At 38.6% G+C, this 14,929-nt stretch overlaps 1 protein-coding gene across 1 annotated transcript in view; it reads left to right on the plus strand.

Moving 5' to 3' along the window:
• Positions 1-1,652: 1,652 nt before the first annotated feature.
• CHODL (chondrolectin) overlaps positions 1,653-14,929 on the plus strand; it is a 58,509-nt gene continuing 45,232 nt past the window's right edge. The window contains exon 1 of the mRNA XM_055374034.2: positions 1,653-1,858. Within this exon, the coding sequence (XP_055230009.1) occupies positions 1,684-1,858 (175 nt within the window). The 5' untranslated portion in view covers positions 1,653-1,683. The remainder of the gene's footprint in view (positions 1,859-14,929) is intronic.

Genomic DNA, 14,929 nt, shown 5'->3' on the forward strand with positions numbered 1-14,929 from the left:
CTACTCAAGATATGATTAGTTTACATATAACAATTACAGTGCTATAATATTCTGTGTTTTCCTGTGTACTTACTGGTGAGTTTGATGCCTTCAGATAATTTTTTATTGCTCATTAATGTCATTTTCTCTTGGACTGAAGATCTCCCTTCAGTATTGTAGGACAGGTCTGGTGGTGGTGATGAAATCTCTCAGCTTTTTTTTTTTTTTTTTTTTTTTTTGCGGGGAAAGTCTTTATTTATCTTTCATGTTTAAAGGATATTACCATGGGATATAGTATTATAGAATAAAATTTTTTTCCTCTAATACTTTAAATACCTCATGCCACTCTCTCCTGGCCTGTAAGGAAAAGTCTACTGCCAGATGTATTGCAGATATATTTTATTTTATTTGTTTCTTTTATCTTGCTGCTTTTAGGATTCTTTCTTGATCTTTAACTTTTAGAAGTTTGACTATTAAAACTTTGTTTATTGAGGTAGTCTTCTTCGGGTTATATCTGCTTAGTGTTCTATAACCTTCTTGTACTTGAACATTATCTTTCTCTAGGTTTGGGAAGTTCTGTTTATTATCCTTTTGAATAAACTTTCTATCCCTATCTGTTTCTCTATCTCCTCTTTAAGGTGTATAACTTAAATTAGATTAAGATTTCCTGTTTTGAGTTTATTTCTAGATTTTGCAGGTGTGTTTCATTCTTTTCAATTCTTCTTCTTCTTCTTTTTTTTTTGGTCTGCTTTGACTGTGCAATTTCAAATAGCCTGTCTTCAAGCTTACCAATTCTTTCTTCTGCTTGATCAATTCTATTAAGAATTGATCTGAAACATTCTTCAGTATGTCAATTGTATTTTTCGACTCCAGAACTTAGGCTTGAATCTTTTTGATTATTTTAATCTCTTTGTTAAAGTAATGTGATAGGATTCTGAATTCCTTCTCTGTGTTATCTTTAATTTCATTGAGTTTCCTTAAAAACAGCTACTTTGAATTCTGTATCTGAAAGATCACATATCTCTGTCTTTTCAGGATTGGTCCCTTATGTCTTATTTAGTTTGTTTGGTGAGGTCATGTTTTCATGGATGATCTTGATGCTTGTGAATGTTTGTCGGTGTCTTTCTGGGCATTGAATAGCTAAGGATTTATTGCAGTCTTCATACTCTGGGCTTGTGTGTATCCATTCATCTTGTGAAGGCTTTCCAGGCATTCAAAGGGACTTGGGTATTATAATCTATCTTTTTGGTCACTGCAGCCATATCTGCATTAGGAGACACCCCAAGCCCAGTAATGACATGGCTCTTGCAGACTCAGAGGTACAAATTTGGTTGTCTTTGGTAAGATACAGAAGAATTCTCTGAGACTCTTGTTCTCTTCCCTTACTTTCTCCCAAACAGAGTCATTCTCTCTCTCTCTCTCTCTCCCCCCCCCCACCCCTGCCCCTCTGTGCTGAGCTGCCTGGAGCTGTGAAGGGGTTACACTAGCAGCTCTGTGGCCTCCACCACCGGGACTGTGCTGGATCATACCTGAAGCCAGTACAGTACTGGCTGTCATGTGAGGCCCATGGTAACAATTGCCTGTCTATTGCCTATGTTTGCTCAAGGCCCTAGGGCTCTACAATCAGCAGGTGTGAAAGTCAGCCAGGCTTGTGTTCTTTTCTTCAGGGTGGCAAGATCCCCCTGGCCCTGGGCAGATCCAGAGATGCTGTCCAGGAGCCAGGGCCAAGAGTTGGAAACCTTAGAAATCTGTGTGGTGCTCTATTCTACTGTGGCTCAGCTGGCACTCAAGCCACAAGACAAAGTTCTTCCTGCTCATCCCTCCCTTTTCTACAAGCAGAGGAGTCTCTTCTCGTGGCTGCCACTGATCCAGGCCCACAGTGAGTACTTCCTGGCTACAGCTGATGTTCACTCAAGGTTCAAGGGCTCTTCAGCCAGCTTATGGTAAATTTTACCAGGCCTCTGACTCTCTCTTTGGGACAGTGGGCTGCCCTCTGGCCCAGGAGAGGTCCAGAAATGCTATCCCAGAGCCAAGGCCTAGAATTGGCAACCTCAAGAGGCTGCTTTGTGCTTTACCCCACGTGGCTGAGCTTGTACCTAAGTTGTAAGACAAAGTTTCCTTTACTCTTTCCACTCCTTTTCTCAAGCTGAAGGACACTCTCCCCATAGCCATGACAGCTGGGACTGTGCTGGGACACATCTGAAGCCAGCACAGCTCTGAGTCTCACTCAAGGCTGACAAGTACAACCTGGGTATTGCTGCTCATTATTCAGGGACCAAGGGCTCTTTAGACAGCAGATGAGGAATCTTTCCAGGACTGGGTTCTTCCCTTCAAGGCAGTAGGTTCCCTTCTGGCCCAGTGTGTGTCTAGAAATGTTGTCCAGGAGCTAGGACCTGGAATGGGAGGACTTAGGACTCTGCCTGGTGCCCTATTCTACTGTGGCTGAGATAGTATCCAAGTTCCAAGTCCTCTTTATTCTTCTTTCTCCTTTTCTCAAGTGGAAGATAGAATTTTCTCCTGGAGCTGCAAGCTGCAAGCTGAACTGCCTTGGGTTGGGGTATAAGTGGTGCAAGGACTCCTAAGTCCACTGGCTCTGAGCCCCACACAACACCAGGACTTGCCAGGAATTACAGTCCTTGTGAACTATACTGCCTTTCAAGTTTATTTAGCATCCCAGAGTACTTTATCCCAGGATGGTGAAGCTTGCCAGAACTCGGGTTCTGACTGCTGGAATGGGTCATTCTCCTCTGGCTAGGGCTGGGCTAAACACTCCCTTTGTGGTCTCTAGCTGAGTTATGCTCCATGTTGCTTTCTGCTGTGACAGAGCGGCACTGAGTTCCAATGCAATGTCCCACAATCATGGCACTTCCCCTCCCTGATGTGCACAGATTCTCTCTCTGTGCCACATGGCCACTGCCTGGGGGATGGGATGCAGGTGGTGTTGGCAATTTAAGACTCTTTCCTACTCTCTTCAGTGACTCCTTCAGTGATATGAGGTCAAAACCAGGTATGTGATTGCTCACCTAGCTTGGTTCTTATGAAGGTGCTTTTTTGTGTGGATAGTTGTTCAATGTGATGTTCTTGTGGGGAGGACAACTGGTGAAGTCTTGTATTCAATTATCTTGCTCTGCCTGCTCAGGTTAAAGACCTTGACTCCTCTTTTCACATCTCCAGTAGACCCATCCAGTCTGTCCAATCCATTTGTTGTACCTAAAAACACCTAGAAATTTTTTCCTCCTTATCACTTCCACAGCTACTACCTTGGTTAGGCTGCTGTCATTTCTTACGTGGTCTACTGCAAAGTCTCCTAATCATGAACTACTAAACAGAAGCAAAAGCAACTTTTGCTCTTGACCCCTCACAGTCTTATTTCAACACAGTAGCAAGAATGTCAGAGTAACTCTATCAAAACTCACATTACTCCTCCAAAGTTGTTCCATCACATTCAGAATAAAAGTTAAAGTCCTTAAAATGGCCTTCAAAGTTTACACTGTTTGGCACTTGTTACCTCTCTGAACCACCTCCTACTATCATCCCTGATTGAATTTTGTTCCAGCTACACATTACTTTTGACTTGCCTCAAAATAACCAGGCATGCCTCTGCCTCAAAGACTCCCACCCAAGCCTCACCACTCCTGTTCATACACCTGCCTCTTTTCCTTTAAATATTTATATATTTTATTCCCTTGCATCCTACACATGGACACACACACACACACTCACACTCACACCCTGGCCACATTCCTGCTGTATTTTGTTCCATAGCACTTGTCATTCAGTAGCATAAAATGTGTTTTAATTACATAGTCTCTTCATTTACTGTATATTCCCCCTCTCTGGTTTTGAGCTCTAGAAGGCACGGATTTTCTGTTTTGTTCAGATCTGTACCTGTATTTAGGACACTGAACAGCATATAGGTGATACTCAATAACTATTGAATGAATGAGTTACTTAAGCTAGAGGAAAGCATGTCAAATTAAAAACAATCAATGGCCCAGCAATGAGTCCAAAAGGAAAAAGTTAGCATCAGAATCTCAACAGGTCAGGAAGAGGTTTGGTGGTCTTGGGACATTGTGAGTTAGACTAGGACATTCTGGAAATTCTATGCCTGAGACCCACAGGTTTCAAGATGGATTGATAAGTCACTGCTTTTCAGTTGCCAACCATATTGGCCATTACTATCTTTCACATTTACTTTACTTTTTTCCCCCCACTTCTGGGGCTTACTAATTAATCATGATGGCAAAAGTCATCAATTTTGAAGAATTCATGTATCAAGTGTGCAATAGTCACATATGGTTAGTGGTTCCTGTATTAGACAGAACCGACCTGGAACTTTTCAATCATTGCACAAAGTTTTATTGATCGTGCCTCTCTAGGCTTGTTTCTGCTAGTTGCATTTTTTTATTTATTTGTCCACCATAAATTTATTCATTTGAAAACAGTTATTGCATGATGAATATATGAGCGTCTATCTATTGAGAGTGGTAGTGAAATTTGAAGAACTTAGAATCCATGCAGAAAAATAAATCATAATTGTTACACAATAAATGTTCCATTAGAAGCATATGCAGAGTACTAAATGGACAAAAATAAAGCAGTAATTAATTTTGCTTTGGGAATGGGAATGGTCATTTAATACATGCTTTGAATCTTTCTTTTTGCTATGGTTATAACTGTCAGAAAGAAATAGCTGAACACTGATGTCTAATATGTTTATATTTATTGTTGAAAAAAATCCAATCGATATCAGTCTGAATGTTAACGAATAGCATGACTTTGCCACTGCCCAAACAATATCATAGTTAATAGCAATTTTGATGTCTGAAGCCACCATAATTGCTCTCAGAAATCAATAGATCAATAAGAGACTCTTTTTGGTTTTAGATACAAGTATTGAACCACACATCATAGTTTGAAAAGGTTACTTTTGATCATGACAACCCGGACAAATTTAGAATTAGTTTGAAAAACAAATAGAAACAAGTGAATTCTTATTTTTAAAGCCTATACCTTTAGACTTAAAGCAGTACAAACATGCATTTACAATTTTGTTATATATTATTTAAATTTCATGAGGCTTTGGGTGTTTTCATTGGATGTACAAATTTATTAAACTACAATAATTAATAAATAAAGGCACAGCTAAACAATTTTCTAAACACACTCAGACTTTATCTACATTATAGTTTGAAAAGTAAATTATAAAAAATTAACTGGGACAATATGTAATACCTGAAATTTAATCAGGAAAAGTTTTATAGAAAGCTTTCTGTAAATATTCACTTGAATTGAGAATTTCTAAATTCATCTCTTTCTTTGATTCTTTCTTCATCTATATAAAAATTGTGTGTTGATATTCTTCTATGACAATGTCATATTTGAAACATTTCTCTCCAAGGGAAATAATCCCGCAATGAGATGTGTAAATACCATGCTTATCTTAGCTGGAACTACAAACAAAGATGAAAGCAAAAAGCCTATGTCCATCATGTTATTTGGAGGAAGTGATGGCATTATCATTTAAAGAGCAATTGCTTGTATTGATTGCATTCAGCATTTAGGAAACACTAATAGAGATGGAGATGTGATGGTTTGTTTGTTTTCGAAGTAGTTAGGTAATGTCAAACAAATGATCTGGGTCCAAATCTGACATATGAACAATTCTTCTTTCAGCATATGTTACTGGAATTGCAAGTAATGATCTGATCGAAGATACATCTTTTGAGACACTCTTATAATTTAGTCAGCTTTACTGGTTTAGATTGTTATTTGGACATTTTCAACCTTTAATAACCATAAGGCTTGTACCAGTACAGATTACTTATTGCTTATGAAATGATTATTATCAATGTTAAAATGCCCACATTTTCTAAGGAGGTAGAAAGAAATCTTTCCTGACCTAGAATCCAAACAAAATGTCCCAAAGGTACTGCGCATTTTCTCTTATTTAGTATACACCAACTAAACAACCGAATGCTATTATTGCCCAGTTCTGTTTTGCCTGTGTTGGGACACAAAAAACACTTTTCAGTTATTGCAACTAACAGGGTTTGAGTACAGTAGCATGCTTCTAGTCATTCACTGGGAATGAAATTAGGGGTGGATGAAATTAATGGAAAGATAGAAGAAAAGAAAATACTCTGAGGTAGACTTGGGTGTAAAGGATGCCCAGCTGAGATTGGAGTATAAACTTGAACAAGGATGGAGAAAATAAGACTAGATACTAAGAACTTGGGGTCATCTGATTGAATTATGGCTGGGTATCTTCAAAGCCACCTAGCATAGTCAATAGAGATTTCAATTAGGACTGTATACCAGTATAGGGGTTTTTATCTATAAAATTGAGGCAGCAGGAAAAAGAGCTGAGACCAGCAAATAGGAAATGAGTCAAGTCAAAATGAGTTTATTTATCAAATGTTAGAGTTCAGGCAGTCACTATCCCCACCAGTTTTTTCCAGTGATCTGGATTGACAAGTGGGAAGGAGGGAAAGACCCTTAATAACTTTTTCATCTTAATAACTATTTCTTCTATACTGGGAAGGTGCAAGCCAGAAATTCTAAAATATGTGGGGAACAATGCCAAGTCTTTTCTCAAGAAGTTCAATGAGTCTAAAGTCACTTTTTTTCTATCCGTAGACTCTAATAAATTTGCAATGCCAACTTTGTCATCCACCTATTTCTTCCCTGTATCCAATTTCCTTATTACTGGTTTAAATTTTGACTTGTATTATTACATTAGCCTGATATTCTCCCCTCTTGACCTTCAAAAGTCTTATTTATCCATTAAGAAATGTTGAAAGTCACCTTAGTTCTAAAGCTTTATCATGTCTGTTCATTATATTGGATCACACCTTCCTCTGACCTTTCTCGTTACTTTAAGTAGTAATTGTTTTATAATATGGTTCAGTTTGTTCCATATTTTTCCTACTAGATTGCATGTTTAGAATGGATAAGACTAGTGTTTTAATTATCTTTCAATCTCTCTAGCACCTAGCGAAATTCTTCCCCACGCCAATAAATGTCTATTCAATCAGATTATAACCTATCTACACATATTATAAGCCTGATTCAATCACTTATTGTCTTCAGAGAGATTTTTTGCCTATCTTGCCATTAGCTCTTCATTTGCAAATTGAGGAAGCAATCTACTTTCACTGAATATGTAAAATAATTTTAGACTTAAGGAATGCATATATGGAAGAACCAGGAACAGCAGTTATAGACTCATCACGTACGTCTCGAACATCTAAAATTTGCCAAGTACTCTTCTAGGTATTGTTAATTACTAGAAGAGTCTTATCAGGGCCAACTTAGTACAGAGAACATTTGAACTGAGCCAGAATCACTTAGGCGATAGTCACCTTATGTCCCTAACTTACAGCGTAGACCAATCTCACACACAGCTGCATTGTTTGAAAGATTCTTTAAAAAATAGTATAGAAATAATAAGAGTGTAAAATTAACAACATACATACATACAGTTAGAGGAAAACATAGTATCCAAAAGGATAAAAATGGTAAACCAAAATGATATTTAACAAGAAAATATAAGCAAAGACATTCATGATAAAACAACTGTAATAAATCTAAGAAAAATTAAATAAATAATTTTCACAAAGAAGTTACTTTGTTCTGTGACTGTCCATGATTGGCAGCCGTCTTGCCTCATAATTGTCTCCCAGTTTGAACTCACTTTAGGTAATCCATAAAAGGAAGAGAGAACTCAGGCTTATTTCCTTTCTCAAACATGAAAAAAAAAAAAAAGGTTTTATCAGAATCTCCTGCTTTGGGAACTCCTCTTCTTTCATTCTATGATAATCTTGTGCAGTCCAGGTAGGGCTAGTCCTCCTACCTACAAACTTCCACCTCAGGAGATAGGCAATTGATCTTCTCCAGCATGAAAGCAGGAGCAATCAGGTTTGCAGGAATTTATTTTATGTGGAAGGAATACGTCTAATAATAAGATGAAACATAGCAGAGAGATATATAAAGAGGCATGGTCTTGACGATATCTTTTAAATCCCTTCATTCAGCCTTCTTCAAATTTAGTTCAATTCCTTGACTCCCAGGTATTTTGGGCTACTGTATTGTCTTTGGCGTTAAGTTAGTTTGAGTTGAAATATATACTTACATCTGAACAGCAATCCAGATTAATGCTTTTTCTTTCAGTCTTATATTTAGCATATTTAGCTTGTCCTTAAGTCATCGATGATTCAGGGACCAAGTTAATTCTTGAATTTGCCATTTGATTTGGGTTTCCTCCTAATGGTTATTCTGAAGGATTTGGTTGGTTCTGGAATTTGGAGCCCTAACTATTATCAAACACTGGTTAATCCTGAAGAGGCATACATCTGGAGAACTCGCTACTTCTATCTATGAGTTTACTCTCAAACTTCTTGGGAAATCTTAACTAAATTGGTCTCTCTGCATGGGGAGGATACAGTGACATTTTTATCTGGGTGAAATTATCATTAAACTCCATTTAAGCAATTAACAAAGAGGTTTTTAATATTGTTTAGCTTTGGAGCCAAATAATTTTTTTCCTTTGGTATTATTTATCTTTTTCCTTTTTTTGCAATGCTAAGATATGCAAAATATACATTTACATTATTTCTTCTCTTATATGTTAATTTCTTACTTTATGTTCCCTTTTCTTATTTCCTTCCTTTCTTTCTTGTTTTTTTATGGTTTGTTGGATTGATTGATACATAACAATTGTACATATTTATGGGGTACGTGTAATATTTTGATATATGCATATGAAGTATAATGATTAAATCAGGGTGATGGAATATCCATTACTTCAAATATTTATCATTTCTTTGTGATGAGAACATACCAAATCTTTTCTTCTAGCTATTTTAAAATAGACAATAAATTTTTGATAACTATAGTCCTCCCATTATGCTATAAACCACTACAACACATTTCTTCTATCTAACTGTTTTTGTACCCATTAACAAGCCTCTCTTCATTTATTCCTCCCCATTACACTTCCCACTCATAGGTAACAACAATTCTACTCTCTACTTCTAGGAGATTCATTTTTTTAGCTTCCAAATGTGAGTGAGAACATGCTGTATTTGTGTTTTTGTGCCTGGCTTGTTTCATTCACATAATGTCCTCCAAGCTCATTCATGTTGTTGCAAATGACAAGCGTATTAGTCAGTTTTCGCACTGCTATAAAAAAATACCTGAGACTGGGTAATTTATAAAGGAAAGAGGTTTAACTGACTCACAGTTCCACATGGCTGGGGAGGAATCAGGAAACTTACAATTATGGTGGAAGGCAAAAAGGAAGCAAGCACCTTCTTCATGAGGTGGCAGGTGAGAGAAAAAGAGAAGCGGGGAAGTCCCAGACACTTATCACACAACCAGATCTCGTGAGAACTCCCTTACTATCATAAGAACAGCATGGGGGAAACCACCCCCATGATCCCATCACCTCCCAACAGGTTCCTCCCATGACACGTGGAGATTACAATTCAAGATGAGATTTGAGTGGGGACACAGATCCAAACCATATCAACAGGATTTCATTCTTTTTTTATTGCTGAATAATATTACAATATATACCACATTTTTTTTATTCATTAGTCTGTTTATAGACAAGTAGTTTAGTTCCATATCTTGGCTATTGTTAACAGTGCTGGCATAAATGTGGAAGTGCATATATCTTTTTGATATACCGATTTTCTTTCTTTTGCATATATACTCAGCAGTGGGGGTGCTGGATCACATGGTAGTATTATTTTTAGTTTTCTAAGGAATCTTTGTGTTAGTCCATTCTCATGCTGCTATAAAGAACTGGCTGAGACTGAGTAATTCATATGGGAAAGAGGTTTAATTGGCTTACAGTTTTGCAGGGCTGGGGAGGCCTCAGGAAACTTACAATCATGTCAGAAGTGGAACCAAACAGATCCTTATCCACATGATGGCAGGAAGGAGAAGTGCCAAGCAAAAGGGGGAAAAGCCCCTTACAAAACCATCAGATCTCATGAGAACTCACTTATTATGAGAACAGCAGCATGAGGGTAACTGCCCCCCCCCCCCGACTCAATAACCTCCCATTGGGTCCTTCCCAACAGAGGTGGGGATTATAGGAACTACGATTCAAGATGAGATTTGGGTGGGGACACAGCCAAACCATATCATGTCACCCTGGCCCCTCTCAAATATCATATCCTTACATTTCAAAACCAATTATGCCTTCCCAACAGTCCCCCAAAGTCTTAACTTATTCCAGGATTAACCCAAAAGTCCAAGTCCAAAGTCTCATCTGAGACAAGTCAAGTCCCTTTCACCTATGAGCCTGCAAGTTAGTTACTTCCTAGATACAATGGGGTACAGGCATTGGGTAAATACACCCATTTAAAATGGGGAAATATTGGCCAAAACAAAGGGGCTACAGGCCCCATATAAGTACAAAATTCAGTGGGGCAGTCACATCATAAAGCTCCAAAATTATCTCCTTTGACTCCATGTCCCACATCCAAGTCACACTGATGCAAGAGGTGGGCTCCCAGGGCCTTGGGCAGCTTCACACATGTAGCTTTACCATGTACAGTCCCACTCTGGGCTGCTTACACGGGCTGGCATTGAGTGTGGCTTTTCCAGGTACACTGTGCAAGCTGTCAGTGGATCTACCATTTGAGGTCTGGAGGATGGTGGCCCTCTTCTCACAGCTCCACCAGGCAGCGCCCCAGTGGGGACTCTGTATGGGGGCTGTGATTCTACATTTCCCTTCCACACTGCCCTAGCAGAGGTTCCCCATGAGGGTTCTACCCTGCAGCAGACTTCTGTCTGGACATCCTCTGAAATCTAGGCAGAAGTTCCCAAACCTCAGTTCTTGACTTCTGTGTACCTTACCTGCAGGCTCAACAGCATGTGGAAGCTGCTAAGGCTTGGGGCTTGCACCCTCTGAAGCCATGGCCTGAACTGTACCTTGTCCACTTTCAGCCACAGCTTGAGTGGCTGGGATGTAGGACACCAAGTCCCTAGGCTGCACACAGTAGGGGGGATTTGGGCCTGGCCCACAAAACCATTTTTTCATCCTGGACCTCTAGGTTCATGATGAGAGAGGCTGCCACAAAGGTCCCTGACATACCCTGGAGACATCCCCATTGTCTTGGTGATTAACATTGGGCTCCTCATTACTTACACAAATTTCTGCAGTCAGCTTGAATTTCTCCCCAGAGAATGGGATTTTCTTTCCTATTTCGTTGCCAGGCTGCAAAAATTCCAAACTTTTGTGCTCTGTTTCCTCTTGAACACTTCACTGCTTAGAAATTTCTTCCACTGGTCAAGTTCAAAATTCCACAGATCTCTGGGGCAGGGACAAAATGCCACCAGTCTCTTTGCATAGCAAGAGTAACCTTTACTTCAGTTCCCGGCAAGTTTCTCATCTCCATCTGAGACCACCTCAGCCTGGACTTCATTGTCCATATTAGTATCAGCATTTTGGTCAAAGCTATATAACAAGTCTCTAGGAAGTTTCAAACTTTCTCACATCTTCCTGTCTTCCTAGCCCTCAAAGTCTCTTAGAAGTTCCAAACTTTCCCACATTTTTGTCTTCTGAGCCCTCTAAACTGTTCCAACCTCTGCCTGTTACCCAGTTCCAAAGTTGCTTCCACATTTTTGGGTATCTTTATAGCAACACCCCACTCTGCAGTATCAATTTACCGTATTAGTCCAATCTCATGCTACTGTAAAGAACTGCCTGAGACTTGGTAATTTATAAGGGAAAGAGGTTTTATTGACTTACAGTTCCACAGGGCTGGGGAGTCCTCAGGAAACTTAGAGTCATGGCAGAACTGAAAGTAAACATGTCTTTCACATGATGGCAGGAAGGAGAAGTGCCAAACAAAAGGGAAAGTGCCCCTTGTAAAACCATCAGATCTCAAGAGAGCTCACTCACTATCAGGAGAACAGCAACATGGGGGTAATTGCCCCCATGATTTAATTACCTCCCACAGGGTCCCTCCCAAGACACATGGATATTGTGGGAACTACAATTCAAGGTGAGATTTGGGTGGGGACACAGCCAAACCATATCAACCTTCATACTGTTTTATATAGTGGCTATACAAATTTACATTCTCACCAACAGAGTATGAGAGTTCCCCTTTCTCCACATCCTCCCAAACTCTGTTATTTTTTGTCTTTTTGATAATAGACATTTTAATTGGGATAAGTTTATGTCTTATTGTGGTGTTGATTTGTATTTCCATGATTATTAGGGATATCCAGCATTTTTTATATACCTGTTGGCCATTTGTATGTCTTCTTTTGAGATATTTCTATTCAGTTCATTTGCCCATTTTTAATTGGTTAGTTGTATTTTTTTTTGCTGATGCATTATTTGAGTTCCTTATATATTAAAATTATTAGTCCCCTGTCAAATAGATAGTTTGCAAATATTTTCTCCCATTCTGTAAGTTGTCTCTTCACTCTGTTGATTGTTGCTTTACTGTGCTGAAGCATTTTAGCTTGATGTAATCCCATTTGTCTATTTTTACTTTTGTATCCTGTGTTTTTGACATCTTAGCCCCCAAAATATTTGTCCAGACTAATGTCCTGAAGTGCTGTCCCAATATTTTCATTTAGTAGTTACAGAGCTTCAGGTCTTACATTTAAGTTATTAATAATTTAAATTTGATTTTTGTATATGATAGTCCATTTCCTCTTATGTAAGCATAACTACTCTTGCTTGCTTTTGGTTTCCACTTGCATGGAATATCTTTTTTTCATCCCTTCACTTGCAGTCTATGTGTGTCTTTACAAGTGAAGTGAGATTTTCGTAGGTAGCATATAGTTCAGTCACTTTTAAGTCCATTCAGCCAGTGTATATCTTCTAATTGAGGAATTTAAACTATTTACATTCAGACTTATTATTGATAGGTAAGGACTTACTCTTGTCATTTAAAAATTGTTTTCTTCTTGTTTTATATATTTTTGTTTGTTTCTTTCTTTCTCTCTTATTTCTTATCTTAGTGATTTGGTGGCTTTCTGTACTAACAATGTTTGATTTCTTTTTCATTTATTTATCTGATCTTCCAGTGATTTTTATACTTACATGTATTTTACAATGGTAGATATTGTTCTTTCATTTCCAGATATAGGACTCCCTTAAGCATTTCTTGTAGGCCTGATCTAGTCATGAATTCTCATAATTTTTGTTTGTTCATGGAAAACTTTATTTCTCTTTCATTTTTGAATAATAGCTTTGATGGATATAGTATTCTTGGCTCGCAGTTTTTTTCTTTCAGCGCTTTGACTATATCATCCCATTATCTTTCTGCTGAGATATCTGTGATTAGTCTGATGATAATCCTTTTGTATGTGATTTGATGCTTTTCTTTTGCTGTTTTTAGAATTATCTTTGTCTTTGGTTTTTGACAGTTTGACTATAATGTGCCTTGGAGAGGATCTTTTTGGGTTCAATTCATTTGTGGTTCTTTGAGCTTCCTGTATCTGGATGTCAATATCTCTTGCAAGACTTATGAAGTTTTCAGCCATTATTTTGTTAAATAGGTTTTCTTTGCTTTTTTCCATCATTTCTCCTTCTGGAACTACCAAAATTGAAAATATTTGTTCACTTGAGGGTGTCCCATGTGTCACATAGGTTTTCTTCATGCTTTTTAATTCTTTTTTTTTTTAGTCGAATTGGATTATTCCAAAATGCTTGTCTTCAAGTTTAGAAATTCTTTCTTCTGCTTAATCTAGTCTTTTGTTGAAGCTCTCAATTGTATTTTTAAATTTTGTTTGTTGAATTCTACAGTTCTGCGATTTATGTTTGGTCCCTTTTTATATCTCTTTATTGAATTTCTCATTGAGATCATTGTTTTCCTGATTTTTAAATATTATTTATCTGCATTCTCTTATATGTTGCTGCATTTCTTTAACATCATGATTTTGAATTCCTTCTCAGGCATTTTATGGATTTTCTTTTCTTTAGGATTTCTTACTGAAAAACTATTGTACTCTCTTGGAGATATCATGTTTCCTTAATTTTTGATGTTTCTTACTTCCTTATGTTGATATGGGCACATCTTGTGTAATTGTCACTTCTTTTAGTTTTATGGAGTGGGTTCTGTAGAGACTTCTCTCTTTCAGTCTTCTCAATTAGATAGAGTGCTTTCATTTTCTTCCTGGTTAGGTACCATAGTATAGTCTTAGTATGATTTATTTGGCTATAAGCAACACAGGTTATGTCTGTGAATTCTTTAGTGTCTTAGGCTGTGGTTGTTTGGATACTCTGGTAAGGCTTTGCTGTCAATGGGTGTGCCAAATGAGCTGGTCCTCAGGACCCTAGATGGCACTTACAGGTATCAGCATTAGTGGTGGCAGGCCCCTGTTGGTCTCATATTTGAGGCTCTGAGCAGGGTGCACAGACACCATTAGGGGCAGCAGGACAGTTGTGCCAGTCCTCAGGATCCAGAGTGATGTGCATGGGCACTGGTAGTGTCAATGGTGGGTCTATCCTTGGGCTTATGAGTGGTACCCATAAGCACTGGTAGTATTGGCAGTGGGGAAGTGGGGTTGCTCCATCAGCCTCTGTGTAGGGTGCATCAGCACCAATGGGATGGGTGGCAAGGTGGACAGACTGCTCCTCAAGACCCCAAGTGGGATGCATAAGCCTGCAGTGACTCCAGTGCTGGAGGGAGGTAGGTTTGCTTTTGGTGGTAGTGGCCTCAGGTAGGTGGCTTTCAGGCTTTGAGGAGCTCAGTTTAGTTATCTATGTTCTCAGGAGAGCCTCCCTGATGTGCTTGGACTGTCTCTATCCTGGGTTATAGGGTACTGCATGGGCTCAGGTCCTGGTGGTGTGGTTGCAATCCTGAAGCTCTCTGCACTAATGTGGGGGGATCTTGGTGGGTCCCTGAGGATTTGGAAATGCAAGAGCTATTTGGCTTCAGGGCAGGATGTAGTCTAGTATGGGCTTTACTCA

This window comes from Gorilla gorilla, chromosome 22 (assembly GCF_029281585.2).
Source record: "Gorilla gorilla gorilla isolate KB3781 chromosome 22, NHGRI_mGorGor1-v2.1_pri, whole genome shotgun sequence".
Lineage (NCBI taxonomy): Eukaryota > Metazoa > Chordata > Mammalia > Primates > Hominidae > Gorilla > Gorilla gorilla.